The 24,466-nt window shown below is 41.0% G+C and overlaps 2 protein-coding genes across 4 annotated transcripts in view; both read left to right on the plus strand.

The window, feature by feature from the left end:
- Window positions 1-518, plus strand: part of LOC113163264 (5'-AMP-activated protein kinase subunit gamma-2-like) — a gene marked incomplete at its 3' end in the record, with an annotated part of 33,484 nt that extends 32,966 nt beyond the window's left edge. The window contains exon 17 of the mRNA XM_026361724.1: window positions 37-518. Coding sequence (XP_026217509.1) covers window positions 37-518 — 482 coding nt within the window. The remainder of the gene's footprint in view (window positions 1-36) is intronic.
- Window positions 1-24,466, plus strand: part of LOC113163498 (protein NLRC3-like) — a 228,039-nt gene that overhangs the window by 119,180 nt on the left and 84,393 nt on the right. For 2 of the 3 annotated variants that reach the window (XM_026362196.2, XM_033326713.1), the window contains exons 5-6: window positions 18,386-18,521; window positions 19,249-19,353. In XM_026362196.2, the coding sequence (XP_026217981.1) occupies window positions 18,386-18,521; window positions 19,249-19,353 (241 nt within the window). Of the gene's footprint in view, window positions 1-11,776; window positions 11,945-16,079; window positions 16,200-18,385; window positions 18,522-19,248; window positions 19,354-24,466 lie in introns of those variants that run through there. The other variant, XM_026362197.2, reaches the window with a different exon arrangement.

Below are 24,466 nucleotides of genomic sequence, written 5' to 3' on the forward strand. Positions count from 1 at the left end.
GGACAAAGCCGTTACTCACTCTGTGTCTTTGTGCAGGTCTGGGAAGGAAGGAGTCTCTGCCCTCTCACCCTGCACCTCTTGACACAACAGGACCTGAGACAGGATCTAAACCTGGTACAGACCAGGACCAGGACAAGGAGCACAACCAGAACCAGGAACAGGCATTGGAGCATTGTGCAGATACAGAAAGTACACCTGAACCACATCAGGACCAGGATCAGGACCAGGACCAGTCTGCTAAAACATTAGAGACAGACACGGAGACAAGCTGCAGGGACACTAGTACTGCAGAGACCTGCCAACAGGCGGAGACAGAGGGAGAGACGGAGGGGGAGGAAGACCCAACAGAGACAGAAACGCAGAGAGAGAGTGAGACAGATGGAGACACAACAGAGAGACAGACAGAGGGGGAGACAGCAGAGATAAATGGATCAGAGGAGGAGGTGAAGGAGGGGGAGGAAGGTGAAGAAGCAGGGGAGGAAGAGACTGGTGATGGAAAGAAGGAAGAGGAGGAAGAGACGAAGGGGGAGGGAGGAGGAGAAGATGAAGAAGTAAAGGAGGAGGGAGGAGCAGAGGATGAGCCAGAGGAAGCTGAGGAGGGAGGAGGTGAAGAAGAGGAAGCAGGGGAGGAGGGGGAGGAAGGGGAGAAGGGGGAGGCGGTGTGACATCACAGAGTGCCTCTCTGGACTCCGTGAGATTGAGTCGAGCTGCACCACAGAAGAAGAAAGCGAGCGGACGTCAGGCTGACGTGTGATTGGAGGAGACTCTGAGAGTCAGATTTTTTTTATTGGTCATCAGTCGAAGGGGAGAAGGTGATTGGACAGCTTCTCTGGAGGTGGGCGACAAGTCAATGATTGATGTGTGCTGGAGCCAATCAGATCTCAGATAATTTTAGATAGTTTAGAGCAGGTTGGTTCTGAAGGAGTTTAATGGACTGAACTGTAATAAATCACCATGGCAACAAATATGATCAGCACTTATACTACTACTACTACTAATAATAATAATGATAATTATAATTCAGGAGTCAGGTAAATGTTTAGAAAATTGCATTAATTTGTGACCATTTTATTATAAATCTTATTTGACTTATTTCCATGACCGCTGGTCATACAGATCCAGAATCTTTAGGTTTCATCTCACCTGTGCTGAATCAGAGTGAAATCTGAAAACCAGTTTGTTTCTTTATGTTGGAGCTTCAAGCTGATCAGAAAGTAAACACACAGTTTATATGTTGAGTGGAAATACAGAGGTGAGTATGAAGGGCTGTAGGTGAGTCTGTGTGTCAGCTGTTTTTTTTTTACATCAGCCTCTTGTCTGTTTATCAGCAGTTTATCCCAGAGCTTCACTCAGCCCTCACTGATAAATCTATTATAACCAGTAGATCAGCAAGTTTCCTTTGGTTTTAGACACTAAACCTGTGTTGATGACAAATGTTTTTATAGAGAGAATTGATCAAATGACTATGTAACCTGGAAATGTTACGTTTTTTGTTATCATCAATGATACATCAGAGGTTTGCCTCCATCTCTGCAGCTTATTTAGCTTCTTTTGGCTTCTAGTTTATCAGACAGACAGAAAGCAGCCGGTGAACAGAGTGGAGTGTTGAGGAGATCACGAGCAGAAATCTCCTTCAGGAGGTGCAGCTGAAAGACAGAGACCAGCCAGAGCTAGACATAAAGAAACTACAGGTGATTTTGTCTTTAATTTTTTCTGTAGATCTTAGCAACATGTTAAAATCTACATCTAAACCACTCAGTGTTTGTGTGAACAAAAAGCCATGAAGTCGTTCAGAAACCATCCTGTGAACTTAAGAAAACGTGAAGGTTTTAGAATCAAACTCCTGTAAAAACTTTATTTATTTCACAAAGATTCAGTTTTTATTTGGTTTCTCTTCAGAGATTATTTGACCCTCACCATCACCACCACACATTTGTGATGTCATAAAAGGGGGGGGGGTACATTGTGTTATTATTGGTGCCTTTTGTTTTAGCTTCAGATTTTTAATCGAGTCAAATAGTTTTTATTCCCGATAAGATCAAATCTATTTATCTGCTGTACGTGAGATTAGAACAAGGATCTTATGTAAAGACTGGATGTACATTGTTTTATAGAGAGAAATAAAATCAGACGTCTGTTTAGTTATTTTGTTGTAAAGATTAAAAAGAATCTGTACAAAGATTTTATTGTTAATAAATTTAATGTATTCATAGTTTGTAGACGCACACTGGACACTTCACAGATTTATTTATAACAGGTCAGATTAATTAACCTGATCAGCTCCTCAACCCTGAACTCCATGTGCACACAGGGATCCTGGGAAATGTAGTAAGTTAATTTAAAGAGCAGGTGGAAACAGTGCAGAACAAAAGAGTTGAGCTGAATTTGAACGTTCACTCTGCTGATGAGGCTGTAAAACATCTCCTCACTCGGGTTTTCTACATGTACTGTAAATTGTTAAAATTTGTTAAAAACATAAAATAAAATATCTGGATGATTTTTCTTTTTGTACATAATGTTTTCATTTTATTTTAGTTTATACTCAGCAGCCAACTGAATTCATCAGTTTTAATCACCATGATCACTGCACACTGTGATTTATGGATTAAATAATAATATGAGAGAAAAATGATAATATGAACTTTTTTATTACTGTGTTTAGTCCATTATGTGTTAGTGAACTTGTGAATTTCTGGCTCCTGAAGGACAAAAGGTCTAAGTAATGATTCTGTCTACAGCTTTGTAAATGAATCTGAAAACGTTTTAAATTAATTTTAATGAACCAGCTAGCATAAGATACAACTATACAATGTGTAACTACATTGGTAGATTAAAAATACATAATAGTGATATTGTTAATTTGATGCCAGCGACACCCACAGGACAGGTTCATGTTCACTGTGCAACATCAGTTCCTTGTTTAACATCAAGTCAAGTGTTTCTGAACAGAGTAAACAAACTGAATTTTGAAATCGACTTTTTTACCATTTATAAAACATTTCAGCTGCTCAACAGTTTGAGGCTGTGTTGTTGTATTTTTCAACTGTAGTCTTAGTTAAACTTGTGTGACGACTATAAAAAGCTTCGTCAGCCGTGCTCTGATACAAGGATTCACCGTGGCAACAGTAAATGAGGAGCAGAGAGGCCATTTTAATCCAGTGAAGTTAGAAATGCAAATGTGTCTTAAAAAAACAGCAGCAGAGAAATAGTCTCATTTAAATGTTTAGCAAATATAAACAATTACTTAAATCTTGTTAAAACTAAGGTGGTGCAGTATGTGGCTGATCTTCAACAACTCACCTTTAATGAAGGAAAGTGACGTCATACAATACAATGAGCCAATGGCAGTTTAAAGTAAGTAAACCATAAGTTTGAAAATAAATATAATAATAACTAAACTAACTTATATAATAATGGTTTATGGGTATGTAAACTGTTTGTAGAACCTCCCCAGATTCAGAAGACGTATGTCAAACAACGCTACACCAAAGTAGTGATGGGTGTGTATCAAGCACAAACAGCTTTACTCGTGTATCGCTTAGGAAAAGTCACGTGACCGACACAGCTGCTGTGAATAAGTGATATTAAGACATCTTAGCAAAAATTCACAGGTTTTAGATAGATAGATAGATAGATACTTTATTGATCCCCAAGGGGAAATTTTGGTGTTGCAGCAGCCATTACACACAAACATTGAACATTGAGTAACATAATCTACACAACAATACACGAGACACAGTACAAGAATAACACACAGAATAGACAGTAATACCAACAAAACACACAGTAGGACTTGAATGTTACACATTGTTAAACCATCAGCGTGGACACTGACTCTCTGTCAGGGAGTCATTGTACAGGTTGAAGGCTGTTGGCACAAATGACTTCCTGAACCGTTCCTTGTCACAGCGGAGCTGGAGAAGTCTCTGACTAAAACTGCTCCGCTGTTTGATAAGCAGGCTGTGGAGAGGATGTGAGCTGTTCTCCATGATGCTCAGCAGTTTGTGCAGCAACCTCCTCTCCACCACCTGCTCTAAAGGTTCCAGAGAAGCCCCCAGCACAGAGCCAGCTTTCCTGATCAGCTTATTCAGTTTCTCAGCTCTGATGCTGCTGCCCCAGCAGACTACAAGAAAGATCTGTAGCATCTTGTTGCACACATTAAAGGACCTGAGCTTCCTCAGGAAGTAGAGTCTACTCTGTGCCTTCCTGTATACAGCCTCTGTGTTGAACTTCCAGTCCAGTCTGTTGTCCAGGTGAACTCCCAGGTATTTGCACCTCTCCACCACCTCCACCTTCTCACCCAGAATGGACACAGTGTCAAAGCCAGTTTTCTTCCTCCTGAAGTCCACAACCATCTCCTTGGTCTTGCTTACATTCAAGGTCAGATGGTTGTTTCCACACCACTTCACAAAGCTGTCCACCAGACCTCTGTACTCGGTCTCCTCCCCACCGCTGATACTCCCAACCACTGCAGGGTCATCTGAGAACTTCTGCAGATGGCAGGACTCAGTGTTGTACTGAAAGTCTGAGGTGTACAGGGTGAAGAGGAAAGGTGAGAGGACAGTCCCCTGAGGTGCTCCTGTGCTACTGACCACCCGCTCAGACTCACATCCCTGCAGTCGTACAAACTGTGGTCTGTCTGTCAGGTAGTCAGTGATCCAGGAGGCTGTGGAGGAGTCTACCTGCATCTTTAGGAGCTTCTCTCTCAGCAGGACAGGCTGGATGGTGTTAAAGGCACTGGAGAAATCAAAGAACATGATCCTCACAGTGCTGTTTACCTTGTCCAGGTGTGAGAGAGCGCGCTGAAGCAGGTAGACAATAGCATCATCTACTCCAACCCGGGGACGATAGGCGAACTGCAGTGGGTCTAGTGATGTCTCAACCTGAGGTCTCAAATGAGTCAGAACCAGTCTCTCCAGGACCTTCATGATGTGTGAGGTGAGGGCGACTGGTCTGTAATCATTTAGAGCAGAAGGAGATGAGGTTTTTGGAACTGGCGTCAGACATGATGTCTTCCAGACCTTTGGCACCTGCTCCATTCTCAGGCTCAGGTTGAAGAGGTGCTGTAGAATCCCAGAGAGCTGCTCAGAACAGGACTTCAGGACTCTGGGGCTGACACCATCAGGTGCTGCTGCCTTATTCTGGTTCAGCTTCTCCAGCTGCCTCTTCACCTGGCTGCTGGTCACTGACAGATGGGTAGGGAGGGTGGGTATGGTAGAGGAAGGGGAGGGGGGTGACGGTGGGATCCTTTCTTCTGTAAGAGTTCCAGTGACAGGTGTGGTTTTATGACCGTCACTGATGTTGCTTGTAGGATGGGTGTGGGGGGGCAGCAGTGGAGACGCTGTTCTGTCTGTGAGTCTGGCAGAGGAGGGGGTGGAGGGGGAGGGTGCAGCAGGGAGTCTGGAGGTGGAGGAGGGGGAGAGGGAGGGTGGTAGTGCTGTAAACCTGTTGGAAAAAATGGTTCAGCTCATTGGCCTTGTCCAGGTTTTTGTCCCTTCTACCTGGTTCCTCTTCTCCTTGAAGCCAGTGATCTTCTTCATTCCAGACCACACATGCTTCATGTTGTTCTGCTGGAGTTGGTTCTCCAGCTTCCTTCTGTAAGCGTCCTTACTCTGCCTCAGACTCACCCTCAGCTCTCTCTGCACAGACTTCACCTGGTCCTTGTCTCCCTCCAAAAAGGCCTTCTTCTTCCTGTTCAGCAGCTCCTTTAAGTTGCTTTTTTTTACTTTACTATGATGGGTATGTGATTTTTGAGTAAACACCTTAGAGATTGAAAGGTTAAAAACTTGCCAACACATGTTTACATTTACATTACATTTAGTTATTTGTTTATTTTTTTCTCAACTTGTTGGCCGAAAGCTTGATATAGACCTGTGTCTATCTAAATTTGAAACTGTGGTTTCCTGTAAATGTAAAGAAGGAACAAACAAAGAAATTCAAAGTGCGTAGTTTGTTATTGTTGATCAGTAAAGAAGAAGAAAGAAAGACGAAGTTTGCTAGGTGAGTTTTAATATAAAATATGAAGTTCTTCTTTTCTATACAAACTGTGGTGAAGGTCAATGCAGCTAAACAGTCAAATTAAAACAACACAAATTGTTTGATTTAACTTGTTGAGTCAATTTGACCTGAAGAAGAAACCTGGACAGCTACCATCAGTAAAACAGTTATTGACTTGTTTATTTCATATGATACAGAATTTTAACAAGATCATATTTACAGCATTCAAATAATTCATAAACCTACTGAATAAATCTGAGCTTTTAATTCAGAGTTCAACAGAAGCAGCTGATATTCAGATATTAGATTTTGAAATTAACAAATGTTCAGTTCTTTAGAAAAACACTAGCGACTCTTTCGATCCATGAAACAGTGGCCACTATTTCATTTGATCTATTTCTCTACTTTTTCTTTCTTCATGATGGTTATAAAGGCCAGACCTTCGACACAACATCAGCATCAACATTGGCCTCCGGAGATTTGGAAATGCGGCTTCATTGAGTGAAGCATAAAAGTCATTCAGTTTCAAAGAGTTCAAGAGGAGGTCAATTAGTTGGAGCTGTAGCTCCTCTGGTGATGTTTCGGGGTCTTGTAACAGGGGACAGGCCACCAACTGAAGTGACTTGTCAATTTTTTCAAAATCAGAAAACTGACAGCAGAATTCTTCATGCAGCTCATCCAGTGACTTGCTGTATTTCTTTCTTATTTAAAAATTGCCTGTAGAACAAAATCATCTTAGAGTTAAAGGTTTTCATATTTGTTTATGTCCTGCACAAACTGACGGTGCTGTAGTCCCCTTGTACTCGTATAAAGTTTACAAGTTTCCTGTCAGGATTCCCAACATGATTCAGATTTAAACAGAGATTCCTGGTGGATGATGCTGATGGAGAAAAATAACATCCTGGTCAGGATTTTCATGTTTGACTTTATTCTGGATTCTCCTCAGCAGGTCATCGTGTTTCCCTGTTAAATTCAGAGATCCATCTGTGGTGACTTTGATAAGTTTACTCCAAGGGAGCTTCATATTTTCATACCCGGTTTGTCCTTTCAGAGACTCCATTGTCAAAACTTCCTCTGTTATTTTAAAAGTGTCGTTAATCCCTCGGATAAAAAAGAGGAGATGTGCGGTGTCTTGGACATTGTTGCTTTCATCCAGTGCTGACGAATATAACGTGAAGAACTCTGCCTTTTTATTTAAGTTGCTGGTGAGATCTTCGTCTATTAGTCCCACATGGTGAGTCACTGTCCTGCTGATAAACTGATTTTTTTTTATTTGTCTTTGCTGTCTCTACCATACATTCTTCTTCAGACTGATGCTCGCTGGCCTTTGTCAGTTTCAATGAAAGCATCACACTGATCTTGATACTTGACTCCTGAATGGATCAACAACAAAGAAATGTTGAGTCTGTAAATTAGCCGCAGCTTCCCGCTCTTTTGTTGATAGCTTGGTAGCATAATTAGCTTTGTGGTGAAGTGACGGCTAATATTATATTCTTTAAAAACTGCCACAGTTTCCTGACATATCAGACAAACAGCAGTCGATCAGTGTTCACTGAAATAATAGTTTTATTTCAGTGAACACTCGACATTGCCTATCTATTTTCCTTTTCTTTACAGAACAGCTGAGGGAACAAAAAGCTAACGTGGAGAACCCGGAACCTCAATAAAGTCAATTTATCTAGAGTGCGTCATCTAGTGGGAGCACATTAGAATCACAGGGAAAATAAAACATTTACAAAGTTTAGGCCTTAGTTTGCCCATGCCTGATCTAGATGGTTCATAGGGACTTTAGTACAGCAGTCGACTGCTTAAATCAGAGGACGAAGACAATGGAATAGATCCTACGTAGAGATAACCCTAACCCTGAATACAACGCACACACTGAAAAAAATTACAGTTGTAGTGATAAGTTTGAACTTGTAGCAGTAAAGTGATTTTTCAGTTCAATAAAATAACCTCTGAACTGTGACTCTGATAAAGAGAAACTTCACTCAGCTGTTGGTTCACTTCCTGTCAGTTATATATATAAAAAATAAATTGATAAAATTGATTGAAATTGATAAAGAAACTTTGTGACATTAACAGTTGATGCCAATAAGAATAATAATAGTTTTTATTATTATTTACAGTTTTCAAAAATAATGTTACATGTTTGTTACAACAGGACAGTAAAATAAATCCATAATAAAAAAAGAAAGGATTAAAACTGAGTATTTACTACAGCAGCATTAATGCAGCAGTAATGTTTCTATTATTCCTCTGAATCATTCAAATAAGAATAAAAAATATTCTCATAATTTAATTTGTATGGAAACAGAAACACCTGGAAGAACTTTCATTACATCTGCAGTAATTAAACCAACAACAAATTTACTGTCTGATAAGTGATTAATGTCTTTAAACATATAGTTCTCACTGTTATATACACACAACACTAAACTACATCCTCGATAACTTGTGCAGCTGTTCTCACTCTTTCCTTCTGCTCCAGACTGAGCAGGACACTTAGAGATTAGAGGAATAATAAAACCTCAGGCTCAGAGTTTTTCAGGAACATGGTTCAGAACTCCTCAATATTTAGTTCAATATTTTTTACTCAAAACGTGAAGTCACAATGTATTTACAACTATAAAATGTATATTTATATTTTCAGGTCTTTCAGGCTTTAATGTTACAGGGTTACTGCACAGTGATTGATGGACTTTACACACTGCTACACAACAACACCCTCTGTCTTTAGACGATAGAATCAGATGAGAAAAAAATATTTAACATAAAAAATGGAAAAGAACACATATATACAAACATATATTAACAGCCACATATAAACATACTGTACATATACATAAATCATACACATACTGTACACACAGAAATATATACAACCACTATCCTCATCCTATAAACAGGACAGAATATGACAATGTTCATGTGAAACCATTCCACAATAACAATTTAAAGGAGATTGAAATCAACACCTGCATGAAATGAGCATCTATCTTAATGATCTAATGTACGAGTCAGTACATTCACAGTTTGACCAATCCACAGTCCACTATCTATTTTGGGCTGCACACAGATGCAGAGTCCACTTCAACACAAAATTAGATTAATATCATGCAGCAGACACAGAAACATGAATTAGTCCAATGCCTGAATAACTGTTCACCTCAGCTACAGCTGCACTTGATAATCTGCTTTGTCAACAAAATTCATTAAAGCAGTTTTTTGTCATTTCATTGTCAGATTATTATTTTATTTTCAACTTGATATGTTCTGCATCACAGACTTGTTCACTGTGAAGTTGTGGTCTCAGCACTGAAATCCAACTCCTCCCATCTGAGAGAACTGGACCTGAGGAACAATAGCTTAAGCAAACTGCATGTGGTCCTGAAGTTGGTGGATTCAGCACAGTGACTGAGAAACAGAGTGAGGACTAGATGCTAGAAACTAGATTATTTGTGGGATGATTACTTTTGTTTTTCAAATCTGGTGAACATACCATACCGTCGACCCGAACGCTGTACTGTCCCTGAACGCCTCTAACAGACACACGGAGCAGGTAGTTAATGCTATGGCTTCTGTGGAGACACGAGCCGTTTCACCATACAAGCCAAATTTGGACAGTGACAGGATGACTCACATGATGTCTCACATGTTGAAACACAATAATCACAGTTCAGTCCCCAGAGCTGCAGAAGAGCAAATAAGTGAGAAGTACAGCAACATTTTCTTCTGGGATGAAATGTTCTGACTAGTTGATGAAATTAGTTTTTAAATACTGATTTACCATCTGTGTTGTTTTGTCTTTAATCAACAGTTGGAAGTGATGATTTTTTTAAAGGTCACAGTAAATAGAAGAAGATATTGATCCAGATGTTGAAGCAGCAGCAGCAGAGAGGCTCTGACTGGACCACGTTACTTGGAGGTAGAGTGGTCTGAGTTTATTACTGATTAATTTTGTGCTGCAGCTTCACACTTACCTGAATACTGCCACCTTGTGGGAGTTTAGTGTACTACTAGTGAACTCTGACTGTGGTCACTTCTGTTGGATTGGAGATTATATTTGTCTCCACTGCAGCTTTTAAATAGAAACATCTGCTCTTTATTAAAAACCTTATGTATTTCTACTGTCCTCAGTGTGTCATTAGTTTAGACTTTAATACTCAGACACTTCTGTCAAACAAAAGAGATGTGGACCCAAGAGCAGGACTGAGGAAGGCTGGAGTCGTGAATGTCTCTGTTAATGGGAGGTTAATGGTGCAATCAAACAAAGAGGGATAAACAGAAACCAGCTGCACTAATAGGCAGGAAAAGAATCATACATACAGTTTTCAGGAACAAATTCTGAGAAAGTCTTTCAAGGGTACAGGTTGAGCAGGTTCAGATAGAAGGAGGTGGTGTCGTGGCTTAAGAAGTGGTAGGACGGAGACAATGAGCTGCAGGTGAAACTGATGAGGGTTAATAAAGTGAGGTGAGTCTGTGAGTAGGAGTCATGCAGGAGGAGGGTTATACCTGAAATGAAAAGAGGACAACAGGTGAGAGGACAGAAATAAATGAAAGGAAAATGTGCAGAAGACTGTGACAACTTTTGTCAGCTCATAATTTTAATGGGTTTCTGTGTTTTGTGTATGTTCCTCAGTTTTCTGTTCCTTCAACTTGTGTTTAAATCAGCCTGGTTTTTGGTCCCTGAGGTGAACTTTAAATTGAAGTTTCAATCTATTTATCTGTTCAGAACTGGTTCATCTCAAACGACCCTTCTGTCATATAAAAAGTAAACCACCATTATCAAAACTCATCGTTCATAGTTTGTCTGAAGTTGAAGTCAGAGCTTCACTTTTCCTTTATTTATTATATATGTAGAGGTAGATGCTAAGAAACCCCACAGCCTGTTGTATCTGGTTACAGAGTTTAAATACTCTGCTTTTCCTCCAACCGAGCGTGTCCATCGTTTTACTGGTTCAGCTGCCTGAGGTATGTTCAGCATGTATGAATACATATCCTGATATTAATCTATGTCTTTAGTTGACATGCAGGAAGTTGGAGCTGGGTATTTACCTACGTGGGTGTTCAGGTCCCTTTTAGTGACGAGGTAGGTAGGTAGCATTCTTTTGTAAATGCGTCGAGCCTCCTTTATCACTTGTTTTCTCCTGGTTTTCATTAGTTCTCTACTGATATCCTCCTGTGGGTTGGGTGGATCAGTTTGATGAGGATCCATAATTTGTGGTAATTTACAGTGTGTATGCAGTGTAGATTGGGGGGGTGCACGTGTGCTGGGTTGTAGGTGATGAGCTGTCCCTTCCTCCAGGTTAGGTAGTGTTCATTTAAAGTGTCCTTTTTTATTCCCTTAATAGGAAACTGCTCCCCTCTACAGCCCAGTGATACTACTTTAGTTCGGATTCTACTTGCTGATGGTTTTATGGTTGATCACTTGTGTATTGTAATTTTTACATATGTAATTGAAGTAATTGTAATAAACTGTAACTTGTGAAGTCACTCTTTTGCCAGATGACAGATGTATTTGTGTTTGGTAAACTATAATGATGGTTAAATCATATATTAGTACCGAAGGACAGAAAGTTGGTGACACATTGGTGCTAACAAGTGTCTGAACCAGTGGAGGAGTTATGCAGGTTTCATTTTAACATCCAGTCAGTCCAGTTTCTGTCAGGTAGTTTAACACGTCATGTTTACAGACCATAGGTTGATATATGAAGCAGAGTGTATGAAACATTCAGGGAGGAGCAGTGACATGTGACACCTTTACAGAGAAACCAGTTCCTCATCAACACGTCTAATCCACATCTCATCTCCAGTCTCTCACAGAATAAAAGCTGACGGGCTCAGTTTGTAGCCTGCAGCAGTTTACAGGTTAAAGACAAGTGAGACACGCTCATGTTTCTGCTTCTGTCTTCTTAGTGTTGATCTACAGGGAAGCAGCAGAGTGGTGAGTACAACATGACTCTGCTGTTCTGAGTTTGTGGAATTAATCAGGAGAAATAATAAGAGTTTGAATTTGACAGTTTTATAATCTGGGAGAGATAACACACTGATAACACACTCATGTTTAGCAGGTTTCTCTCTCTGTCAGAGGAATGAGAAATACTAATCTGACTTTAACATGTGTCTGTGCTGCATAAATTAATGATGTTCACCTGTCTGGTTGATTGTTTCTCACTCACACACACACTAGATGCTAATTTGTGTCAGTGCAAATCCCATATTTAAATGTGAACTGTCGTCAGTTCTCTAGTAGCGGTGACGAATGGACAAATGTTTTGTTGTACTGTTAAGACCGTTCTAGGTTTCTTAAGTATGTTTTAAGCAGCAACATTTTAGCTGCTTTGTAGTTAAATACTAATAACTCAGGTTTAAGCTACACCATAGGGCAACTTTACTTTAAATAAAAAGCACGTTCACACTGTGGAATTAAGGAGAGTGAAGGTTTTCTGTGTTGGACGTTGATGCAGAATGTAAAAGGCAGCAAGTGTCGTTCTGCTCAGTTCTGGATAGTGGCTGGTTAGTGTAGTGGTAACATCACCTCTTCCCATGTGGGAGACTGGGGTTCAAATCCCAGCTGTGTCCTACCTCCAGTAGGGGTCCTTAGGCAAGACCTCCTCACGCTGCCCTGCCTACCCTTGTACCTTGTACTGACTTGTAAGTTGCTTTGGATAAAAGCGTATGCTAAATGACTAAAATGCAAATGGATTTTATTTCTGTCTGTTTCTTATTCCATATGAATCTATCTTTATATTCTACAGCAGATTGTATCTATTATTCTGTTCTGGTAGAATGAATCCAAATCCATCTCTAATGTAGAATCCAGCCTTGTAGCTCTTTTCTGAGTCTTGTCTGATCTTTGTTTGTTCATCAGCTTCCTGCTCAGAACCACAGACATTTCTCATCACATATTAAAACTCAGACTTTCTCCTTCAACGTGTGTGATCTGTTCCTGCCTTTATTACTGAGCTGTTACTACTTTAAGTCATTTACTGTTGTCAGACAAGAGAATTCCTGCTGATTTTCACATCATGTCTTGTTAATTAAGACCAATTCTCATTTTCCAACTTTACAGTCTGAGCCATGAGGCTTCATGTGTTCATTTCTAAAGAATTAATCACATGGTGAATGGTGTTTGTTGTTTGTTTCCATTGACAGTTTTATAACCACTCAGATACTGTTGTTAACATGTTTAGTCCATAAATAACTTCAGGCTCTTCATAACATAAGGTGTTGAAGTGAGGAGGCTCCATCTTTAGCTTCACTGTTAGATCCAGTGATTATTTCCAGTCTGTGGTCGTGGGTCAGAGCTGCTCCTCAAACATTTGACTGTTTACTTACACTGATTTACTTCCACTACTGGTCTGTGGAGACCAGCTTGTGCTCCCTCTGAATCTCCCTCTTTGTTCTCAGTTTCAATCTGCTCAGTGAAAAGTGTCAGAGAACAACCAACAAGGGCTCTGGTTCATTGAACACTTCCAGCTGCTCCTTCACACACACTATGTGACGTCCTTGACAGTCCACAGTGGAATAACTAGATACATCATGTGTGAGCAGTGTTGAAGGACCCCACTCCTGCTAAAATGTCCTGGCTAATGTCTGTCCATATGTTCTCACTCACCTTACCTGAATACTGCCACCTTGTGGGAGTTTAGTGTACTACTAGTGAACTCTGACTGTGGTCACTTCTGTTGGATTGGAGATTATATTTGTCTCCACTGCAGTTTTTAAATAGAAACATCTGCTCTTTATTAAAAACCTTATGTTTTTCTACAGTGTGTCTTTGGTTTAGACTTTAATACTCACACTCTTCTATTTCTCCTCATGTTCACTATCTCCTGTGTTAATGACGATGTTCTTCAGTTTGTTTCCAGTGTATAAACAAAGTTTTTCACGGCTCTTTGTCACAGAGAACTAAAGATCTATTGATCAAGATAATGGATCTGAAAACAAATAAAGTGTTTTACATGAGTTGTTCTACTCTTCTAACTTGATTTTCAGTATAAGACTTTGTTGGTGTTGTGATGCGGCTTCAGATATTTGTGATCAGCTGCAGTCAGTCACCACCAGCTGTCCGATAAAGGGCTGTGATGGTCCAGTTAAAGACTTTCATGAAGGATTTTCTGGTGTATCCTTTCTTATCTCTCCCTCAGTTGTTACTACTGGGTTTCTGTGTTTTGTGTATGTTCCTCAGTTTTCTGTTCCTTCAACTTGTGTTTAAGTCAGTCTGGTTTTTGGTCTCTGAGGTGAACTTTAAATTGAAGTTTTCAATCTATTTATCTGCTCAGAACTGGTTCATCTCAAACGGCCCTTCTGTCATATAAAAACTAAACCACCATTATCAAAACTCATCGTTCATAGTTTTTCTGCTCGTCTGAAGTTGAAGTCAGAGCTTAACTTTTCCTTTACTTATTTATATATATATAATACATAGCTACAGCTGGGTGGTCCAGTAAGTTGAGAAGTAGTTCCCTACAGATATCCTCCTGTGGGTTGAGTGGATCAGTTTGGTGAGGATCCATCAGTGTATGTAGTGTAGCATGGGTGGGTGCACGTGTGCTGGGTTGTAGGTGATGAGCTGTCCCTTCCTCCAGGTTAGGTAGTGTTCATTTAAAGCGTCCTTATTTATTTCCTTAATAGGAAACTGCTCCCCTCTACAGCCCAGTGATACTACTTTAGTTCAGTGCTAAAAAGTGTCTGAACCAGTGGAGTTGTGCAGGTTTCATTCTAACATCCAGTCAGTCCAGTTTCTGTCCATAGACCATAGGTTGTTTTATGAAGCGGAGTATTTAATGAAACATTCAGGGAGGAGCAGTGACATGTGACACCTTTTCAGAGAAACTACTGTAGTTTCTCATCAACATGTCTAATCCAGATCTCATCATCAGTCTCTTACTAAATGTTTTAGCAGGTTTCTCTCTCTGTCAGAGGAATGAGAAATACTAATCTGACTTTAACATGTGTCTGTGCTGGATAAATTAATGATGTTCACCTGTCTGGTTGATTGTTTCTCACACACACAGCAGTTCAACTCACCTGGTTTCCTGCAAATAGGAAAACTCAATCAATATTAAGTCAGTACAATGTGGCTGTCAGTGTGTGATGAGGACAGAGGCAGTTTTCAAAGTGTGAAAGAGATAAATGAGCAAATTGTCGGGAGGTAACGCACAGATGGAAATGTTTTCCTTAGGGCAAGCAGCCAATGCCAAACAAAACTGTACAACCGCGTGACCTAATGTATGTAACAGGTAGTTTTTACCTGTCTGATCAGAACATACCATTCCTAGAGGGGTGGCAGAATTGCTCAAGTGGAAACTGAAACATTAACAACTTCGCAGTTAGTTTTTCTCCATTTTGTGTCGAAGAAACAGAAGGTAGAAAAGTTCTTGTGTTGAATATACTAAACTAAGACAGGTGAGTGTTAACACAGTATTATTGTTGTTATTCCAGTAAAACCAGACGCTGTGGACTAAAAGGAAAGAAGAGTGAAGTTGTTTAATTCTCTGTATTAGTTTGATCAGTGTGTGTGTGACATCTCATTTCCTGTTTCTCAGTCTTTGACTCTTTTAACAGGTTTAGAGGCTAAAATAAGTTGATCAAATGTTCCAGGACCAATGTTGTGGATGATTCCACCATGAGCAGGTGAACAGGGAACAGGTGAGGGATCATGATTGGGTAGAAAAGGAGAATCCAGTAAAGACTCAGTCTTTGGAAGTAAACATGGTTCATGTTTCCCCACTTTGAGTCAAACGTCATGAGACAATTAGTGAAACAGTTGAAACAGAAAATTCATCTTCACTGACTTGAAGCCGTTTTTGTAGATTTAGTGTTGTTCTATGAAAATAGTTCCTAAAGTGTAACAAAGGTTTGATGACACAGAGAGAAGTCATTAGGGCGTCTTCCTGTCAGTGTCTCTGACAGCTGTCAGTCCCAGAGAAAAGCTGAATGTGATCTAAGAGAACTGATCCAAAGTGTTGAACCTCCTGATGATCTGCAGCAGTTTGTGTGTTTCCAGACACATCAACCACTTTGATCAGACACTTGATCAGTGGTTGATGAAGAAAACATGTTTGTGTTTGCAGACGTCAGAACCACAGACAGAGACCAGAGTCTCCAGTACCCAGCTGTCTGTCTATGAAGAGTGACCAGTCCATAGAGCAACCTCTGTACTTCAGTGATGGACCTGGACCCTCAGACACACAGTAAGAGACAGTTTCTACTATAAAGTGTCTGAAGATGATTCAGTAGCATTAAAAATAAAATCCTCTCCCATATTAGTCTTTCTCCATCTTCTCTGTATCTTCTAATCCAACTTAGTTTTCAGGTGATGTTGCAGTTTTTCAGGCTCAGTGTTTGACATGAGACATGTTTAATCAGGATGAACTGATGTGAATTGAACTTTTAGCAGTAAAGTGATTTGTAATAATGAGTGATGTATAATTTACATAATTTAATTAAATGTAATTGAACTAAACACTTTTTCTGTTCCTTTTTATAAACTTTAAGGTGATGTTTAATCGAAGGTGAAGATAAATATCCTTATGGTAAAATATCTTTTTCATTTTTGTAAATGGACACACATTATCTCCTGACCTTCAAATTATATTAAAAAAAAAAATCTCAGTATATTTTTATTTAACATTTTTTTAAATTCTCCTCCTCGAACTGCCACCTTATTGTAGTGGAGGGGTTTGCGTGTCGGAATGACCCTAGGAGCTATGTTGCCGGGGTCTCCCAAGGCCCTAGGCGACGGGCCAGACTAAGAGCAGTTCACAAACCCCTTGTGAAGAAGATAAAATCAAGGATTGTTATGTCGCCCGGATTGGAGTCACCGGGGCCCCACCCTGGAGCCAGGCCAGGGGTTGGGGTACGTAGGCGAGTGCCTGGTGGCTGGGATCTTTCCCATGGGACCCGGCCGGGCTCAGCTCGAAGGAGCAACGTGGGACCGACTTCCTGTAGGCCCACCACCCGCAGGAAGGAGCATAGGGGGTCGGTGCAGTGTGGATTGGGTGGCAGCCGTGGGGAGGTGCCTCGACGACCCAATCCCTGGACAAGGAATCTGGCGATTGGGACATGGAATGTCACCTCACTGGGTGGAAAGGAGCCTGAACTTGTGCTGGAGGTGGAGCGGTACCGGCTAGAGATAGTTGGGCTCACTTCCACACACAGCCTGGGCTCAGGAACACAACTCCTTGAGAGAGGTTGGACTCTCTTCTACTCTGGAGATGGTGAGAGGCGGCGGGAGGTGTGGGCTTGCTTATTGCCCCCCAGCTCAGCTGCCATGTGTTGGAGTTTTCCCCGGTGGACGAGAGAGTTGTTTCCCTGCGCCTTCGTGTAGGGGATAGGTCTCTCACTGTTGTTTGTGCCTACCGGCTGAATAGCAGCGTAGAGTACCCGGCTTTCCTAGGGTCTCTGGAAAGGGTACTGGAAAGTGCTCCGAATGGGGACTCTAACACCATGTTCAAGCATAAGGGTGAGACTTGGCAGACCCAAACGTACTGTCTGTTGGGAACGTCTGGTGGAACCCTCTGTCAGAGAGGTCTTAAACTCCCACCTCCAGGACAGCTACAACCAGGTCCCGAGGGAGTCTGGAGACATCGAGTCCGAGTGGACCATGTTTTCCACCTCCATTGTCAATGCGGCTGTTCGGAGCTGTGGCCGTAGGGTCTCTGGTGCCTGTCGCGGCGGCAACCCCCGAACTCGGTGGTGGACACCGGAAGTAAGGGAAGCCCTCAAGCTGAAGAAGGAGTCTTATCAGGCCTGGTTGGCCTGTGGGCCTCCTGATGCAGCTGATGGGTATCGGCAGGCTAAACACGCCGCAGCCCGTGCGGTCGCAGAGGCAAAAACTCTGACCTGGGAGAAGTTCGGCGAGGCCATGGAGGAGGACTATTGGTCTGCCTCAAGGAAATTCTGGCAAACCGTCCGGTGCCTCAGAAGGGGAAAACTGTTTCCTGCCAACACTGTTTACAGTGGAGGTGGGGAGCTACTATTAATGCTGATGTTGTGGCTGAAAAACTGTCTACATGTATCAGAGGGACTGAGACATTCAGATTAGGATGGTTTACAGGTAGTAGTCCAAGTTCTCTGTAGATACCAGACGGTCTATGATAGTTCTGATTACAAAATGAAGTTTAATGTGTTAAAAGTATTACAACATACAACAAAGAAACGTTTGTTAAATCTCAGTGTCTGTTGTTGTTCTGTGTTACTAAATCGACCTGTGTGTCATGTGAGTTCCTGCTAATGGAGAAGGTGGAGTGTTACATTCTGGTCTTTCAGTGTGGCCTTTTTTCTGTTTGTGTGTTATTTCCTCTTCTCTCAGTCTTGTATGTGAATTGTTTGTCCTGGTTCTTGTTCTGAGCTCACAGTCAATGTTACTGGTTTACAGTGAGACTGACTGAAGTCCAGAAGATGGACGTAGAGGAGAACAGTCCACTGTCTTCAGGATCCAGTCTGTCTATGAAGAGGGACCAGTCCAAAGATTGTCCAAAACTGAGTAATGAACCTGGAACCTCAGACACAAAGTAAGACAGTTCCTTAAAATGCTATAAAAGGCTGAACTATGAGCTAAGAGCTAAGAGCAGGGACACAGTATCAAGACTGAGAGACATTAGGTACAGAGACAAGAAGAAAAGTTATCAGAGAGTTTACAGTGGCCTTAAATTTAGACTGAGACATCAAATCACTTCACAGAATTTCTCACTACTGTTTGTTCCAAGTGTTTAAAACAGAAAAAGAGAAATCCTTCTTACCCATCTCTGTCCATACACTAGGTCAGTAGAGACAGGTTAGAGATAGTAGATATAAAACAATATGAAAACAATAGTCATGATGATTTAAATGTACAGATGATGTTTAATGTTATATCCACAAACTAACATGTTGACTTCCAAGTTTAGGACGTGCTCAGTGACTGTGTGTTCATCAGTATTTAGAGCTGTTTGTATTCTGTCCACTACAAAAAGAGACTTACTGTGATTTATAAAGATAGTATGGGGCTGTTAGTTTAAGTGTCTGAAGCTGCAGCAGGTTGAGTCATGTGAGAACACAAAGTCACGATTGACTAAATATTCTCAATAAAACTACGACTGATCCATAAAACAAACAGGTTTAAAGAAACGTACCTGTTATTTGCTGCCTGGTTTTATTAAACTGTTTGTGTTTTACTTCCTGTTCTCTCAGTCTTGTTGTGTGTGTTTGTCCAGATTTTTGTCCTGAGCTCACAATCAGTGTTACTGGTTTACTTCTCAGACAGAGACCAGAGTCTCCAGTACCCAGCTGTCTGTCTATGAAGAGTGACGGGTCTAGAAAAAAACCTCCAGACCTCAGTAATGGACCTGGACCCTCAGACACACAGTAAGAGACAGTTTCTACTGTAAAGTGTCTGAAGATGATTCAGTAGCAGGAAAATAAAATCCTCTCCCATATTAGTCTTTCTCCATCTTCTCTGTATCTTCTAATCCAACTTGTTTTCAGGTCATGTTCCAGTTTTTCAGGCTCAGTGTTTGACATGAGACATAAAATAAAATAAACATAATATAATAACATAAAATAACTAATGAACTTTTCCCACTGTGACTCTAATAAAGAAAAAATCTTCGCTCTGCTGTTGGTTCACTTCCTGTCAGTTATCTAAAAAAAACAATATCTAATAAATAGTCTGCTGCTTTTTGATAAAGAAACTTTGTGACATTAACAGTTGATGGCAATAAGAATAATAATAGTTTTTATTATTATTTATAGTTTCCAAAAAAATTTTATGTTTGTTATAACAGGACAGTAAAATAAATCCTTATTAAAAAAAGAGGATTAAAACTGAAACAAACATAAAATGTGTAATCGTAAATAAAACTGCACTATATTTACTACAGCAGCATTAATGCAGCAGTAATGTTTCTATTATTCCTCTGAATCATTCAAATAAGAATAAAACATATTCTCATAATTTAATTTGTATGGAAACAGAAACACCTGGAAGGACTTTCATTACATCTGCAGCAATTAAACCAACAACACATTTACTGTCTGATAAGTGATTAATGTTGTCTTTAAATATATAGTTCTCACTGTTATATACACACACAATAGTTGTAATTACATTGTGACTTAACACACATTAAGTCACAATGTCTTCACAACTGTAAAATCTATATTTATATTTTCAGGTCTGCTTTAATGTTACAGGGTTACTGCACAGTGATTGTTGGTATTGATCTGATCTAACTGAAAAACTTTGCTCTGTGTTTACAGAGAGCTGTGAGATTTACAAACATCATGGAGATAAATGTGTTTTAGTTCCAAAGTAGAGGGAGGTGATTTCATCTGATACGTGATTCAATAAAAAACACAAACACATTAAGAGAAGAAACAGATAACATGTAGGGAAAGAGCTGCATGTGAGTTGTTTTCAGCATCACTACTGTGATATATGATAGAGAACATGTTCATGTTCACAGAAAGAAGAGGAGTCAGGATTCAATAGAGGAGCAGCTGTCCCACTGTACTTTGTGTGAGGACGTCCTGAAGGATCCAGTAGGAGAATCCTCGTGTCCCCAGTCTGGAGAAAAATCCAGAACCAGACCTGGACTGCAGAGAGTTAGTCAGACCAACACTTTACAAAGTAAGACTGAACATCTGTCTGCTGATGTCAACATTTCTGAATCAGAGGGATTTGTTATGTTACACAGCAGTGACATTTGCAATTGTTTTAAATATTACAGTTTACATTTTCCTTCTTTATCTATTGCTTTTATGCAGAATTTGATGATAAAACATTTACCAGATTGTCTTTTTTCAGCTTTTTTTAAGCAAATTGTTTCTTGTTATTCAGAAGATGTTGGTCTGCAGGAGGTTTTAGATGAACATAAGATCAGTCTGCGGGGGAGATGTGAATGTGTGACTGAAGGAAGTGATGACACAGGAAGTGGAACCCTCCTCAACAGGATCTACACTGATCTCTACATCACAGAGGGACAGAGTGAAGAGGTTAATACCCAACATGAGGTGAGACAGCTGGAGACAGCTTTGATGGGAACCCTCCATGACACTGCAATCAAGGTCCACGACATCTTTAAAGCCTTACCTGACCAACAGACACACATCAGAGTGGTTCTGACGAACGGTGTCGCTGGTGTTGGAAAAACCTTCTCAGTGCAGAAGTTCACTCTGGACTGGGCAGAGGACTTGGAAAACCAAGATGTCAGTCTGCTGGTTCTGCTTTCATTCAGGGAGCTGAACCTGATCCAAGATGAGCAGTACAGTCTTCTCACCCTGCTCCATGTTTTCCATCCAACATTACAGAAGGTCACAGCAGAGCAGCTGGCTGTCTGTAAACCTTTGTTCATCTTTGACGGCCTGGATGAAAGCAGACTTTCACTGGATTTCAACAACAGGGAGGTTGTGTCTGATGTCACACAGGAGTCATCAGTCAACGTGCTGCTGACAAACCTCATCAAGGGGAATCTGCTTCCCTCAGCTCTGGTGTGGATAACTTCCCGACCTGCAGCAGCCAATCAGATCCCTCCTACATGTGTTGACAGGGTAACAGAAGTACGAGGCTTCACTGACGTCCAGAAGGAGGAGTACTTCAGGAGGAGATTCAGTGATGAAGAGCTGTCCAGCAGAATCATCTCACACATCAAGACATCCAGGAGCCTCCACATCATGTGTCACATCCCAGTCTTCTGCTGGATCACTGCTACAGTTCTGGAGCACATGTTGACTACAGAGCAGAGAGGAGAGCTGCCCAAGACCCTGACTGACCTGTACTCACACTTCCTGCTGGTTCAGACAAGGAGGAAGAAGAACAAGTACGATGAGGGACATGAGACGAGTCCACAGGAGCTGACAGAGGCTGACAGAGAAGTTCTTCTGAAGCTGGGGAGGCTGGCGTTTGAACATCTGGAGAAAGGAAACATCATGTTCTACCAAGAAGACCTGGAGCAGTGTGGTGTTGATGTCACAGAGGCCTTGGTGTACTCAGGAGTTTGTACAGAGATCTTCAAAAGAGAGAGTGTGATCTTCCAGAAAACAGTCTACCGCTTTGTTCATCTGAGCATTCAAGAGTTTCTGGCTGCAGTCTACATGTTCCACTGTTACACCAACAGGAAGACGGAGGTACTGAAGGAGTTTTTTACAATAAGAAACATTTTCTTTTCTCTGGATTACCTCTTATACTTAACCATGGAGAAATCCCTCCGAAGTAAAACTGGTCACCTGGACCTGTTTGTTCGCTTCCTTCATGGCCTCTGTCTGGAGTCCAACCACAGACTCTTAGGAGGTCTGCTGGGTCGGACAGAGAACAGTCCAGATGTCATCCAGAGAGTCATCAACAAGCTGAAGGACACGAACAGTCGTGACATCTCTCCTGACAGAAGCATCAACATCTTTCACTGTCTGATGGAGATGAACGACCACTCAGTTCATCAGGAGATCCAAGAGTTCCTGAAGTCAGAGAACAGATCAGACAAGTACCTCTCTGTAATCCACTGTTCAGCTCTGGCCTACATGCTGCAGATGTCAGAGGAGTTTCTGGACGAGTTGGACCTGAAGAAGTTCAACACATCAACAGAAGGACGACAGAGACTGATTCCAGCTGTGAGGAACTGCAGAAAGGCTCGGTGAGTCCAGATGTGATCATTATTTCTTCTACTGTTAACCAGGAATTTAACAGTGTAGTTTCTAGATATCACTTGTTTCATGACCACTACATGCAACATTAAAGAGAGTTCAGTCTGTGTCCTTTAGATTAAATCATTAAATTCTGTCTTTGGTTGATGGAGGTTTAACACAAATTCAGCAGAAATAACTTCTGGTCTTAAGTTTCTGTTGAAACAGTCAACATGTGATCACACCTGAAACAGTTTTAGAGTGAAAACAGCGTCTGCAAGTCTCTCAGTCTCAGTTGTTAATCCACAACTTTTTCAGTTCACATCAGTGTCTTTGTTGGGTGATTATTTTAATATGTGTACTATCAATGACTCCAACAACAACAGTGATTTGCATAAATGTACCTGTTTGATTTTTACTCTGTGTGTTGGAGAAATCAATGTATCTGAGTATTATCTGCAGTGTCATAACACCTATCAAAGCTCTTATGGTACCACAGGAAGTCCAGGACTCTCTGGTAATATTTATCTGAGGGTATAAGTTTCCTTCTTGTAGAAAACACAGGATGAGTTTCTGGTCCTTCATGTCTCAGGTGCTGTCTTTCCAAGCTGCCAACTGACTCTCCAGTAGTCACCAATCTGTTCTTGGTTGTCATCTGGTCTGTTTCCAGACGTCACAGGCTGAACCAGAAGTTTTCATTATGCACATAAGAACCCTCCATTTGATGCACTGAGACACATATGATGATCAAGTACAGACAAAATATACACAAACAGATTATTTAGAAGAATATATAGAAGTACAAACACAATCTGTTGTGATTTCACAACTTAAAAATATATTAAGATAAAGTTGAACAATAGCATGAAGATCAAAATATCTAAATATGTATTTAGGTCATTTGGAAGACACAACACAAATATTTCTTGTGTCTCTCTTCTCTCTGTTGGACATGTGGACTGGAGGTCAACTGTGTCACAGTTAAGGAGTGGAACGAGGCAGGTCTGAACTGAAACAGGATTTATTAAGCCACACTACAAAAACCAGGGAAACTAAGGGGGGTGTTAACCGACACTACAAAACAGGGATACAAAGTGACAACATAAAACTAACAAAATGGCTGAAAACAAAGTAACAAATCAGGATATCAAAGTACAAAACAAAACCACTGCTCAAAGGCAGGAAAACACTCACGGGAAACACAGGTAATAATGTCCAGAATTCAGAGGGGGGAACGAAGTCCAGGGAATCCAGGGGGGGAAACAGACAGGGCTGAGGAGGACGGGCAGGAACAGGCAGGTTTAGCAACAGGCATGGAAAACAGGCTGGAGACAGGTTGGGAGCGACGACGAACTGACAGAGGGGAAAGGGCTGAGGAGAGTTTTGTAGGGGAAGGTGGGCACAGGTGAGTCCAATGTTCAGCTGATTGCTGTGAGCAGAGGGAGAGTGAGGTGGAGAGGTGAGGGAAATCCTCAGCTTGGCCTGATGCCAGGCCGGAACGGTGACAAACTGGTCTGATCTACAGCTGCTCCTTTTAATTTGCTTTGTGATCAAAATCAATAAGATTTATTTCTCTGTTAAAACTGTTTTAAATACATTTTAATGGTGATATTTTCATCATAGACTTTCTGCCTCTGGACTCTCAGAGACTCACTGTGAAGTTGTGGCATCAGCTCTGAAGTCCAACCCCTCCCATCTGAGAGAACTGGACCTGAGTGAAAACAACAAGCTACAGGATTCAGGAGTGAAGCTGCTGTGTGATGGACTGAAGAGTCCAAACTGTAGACTGGAGACTCTGAGGTCAGTGTTTCTCTCTTGGACATTGATTCTAATTTTTAACATTTTATTTAGTGCAAATGCC

The sequence above is a fragment of the Anabas testudineus genome, chromosome 2 (genome assembly GCF_900324465.2).
Source record: "Anabas testudineus chromosome 2, fAnaTes1.2, whole genome shotgun sequence".
NCBI classification, from domain to species: Eukaryota; Metazoa; Chordata; class Actinopteri; order Anabantiformes; family Anabantidae; genus Anabas; species Anabas testudineus.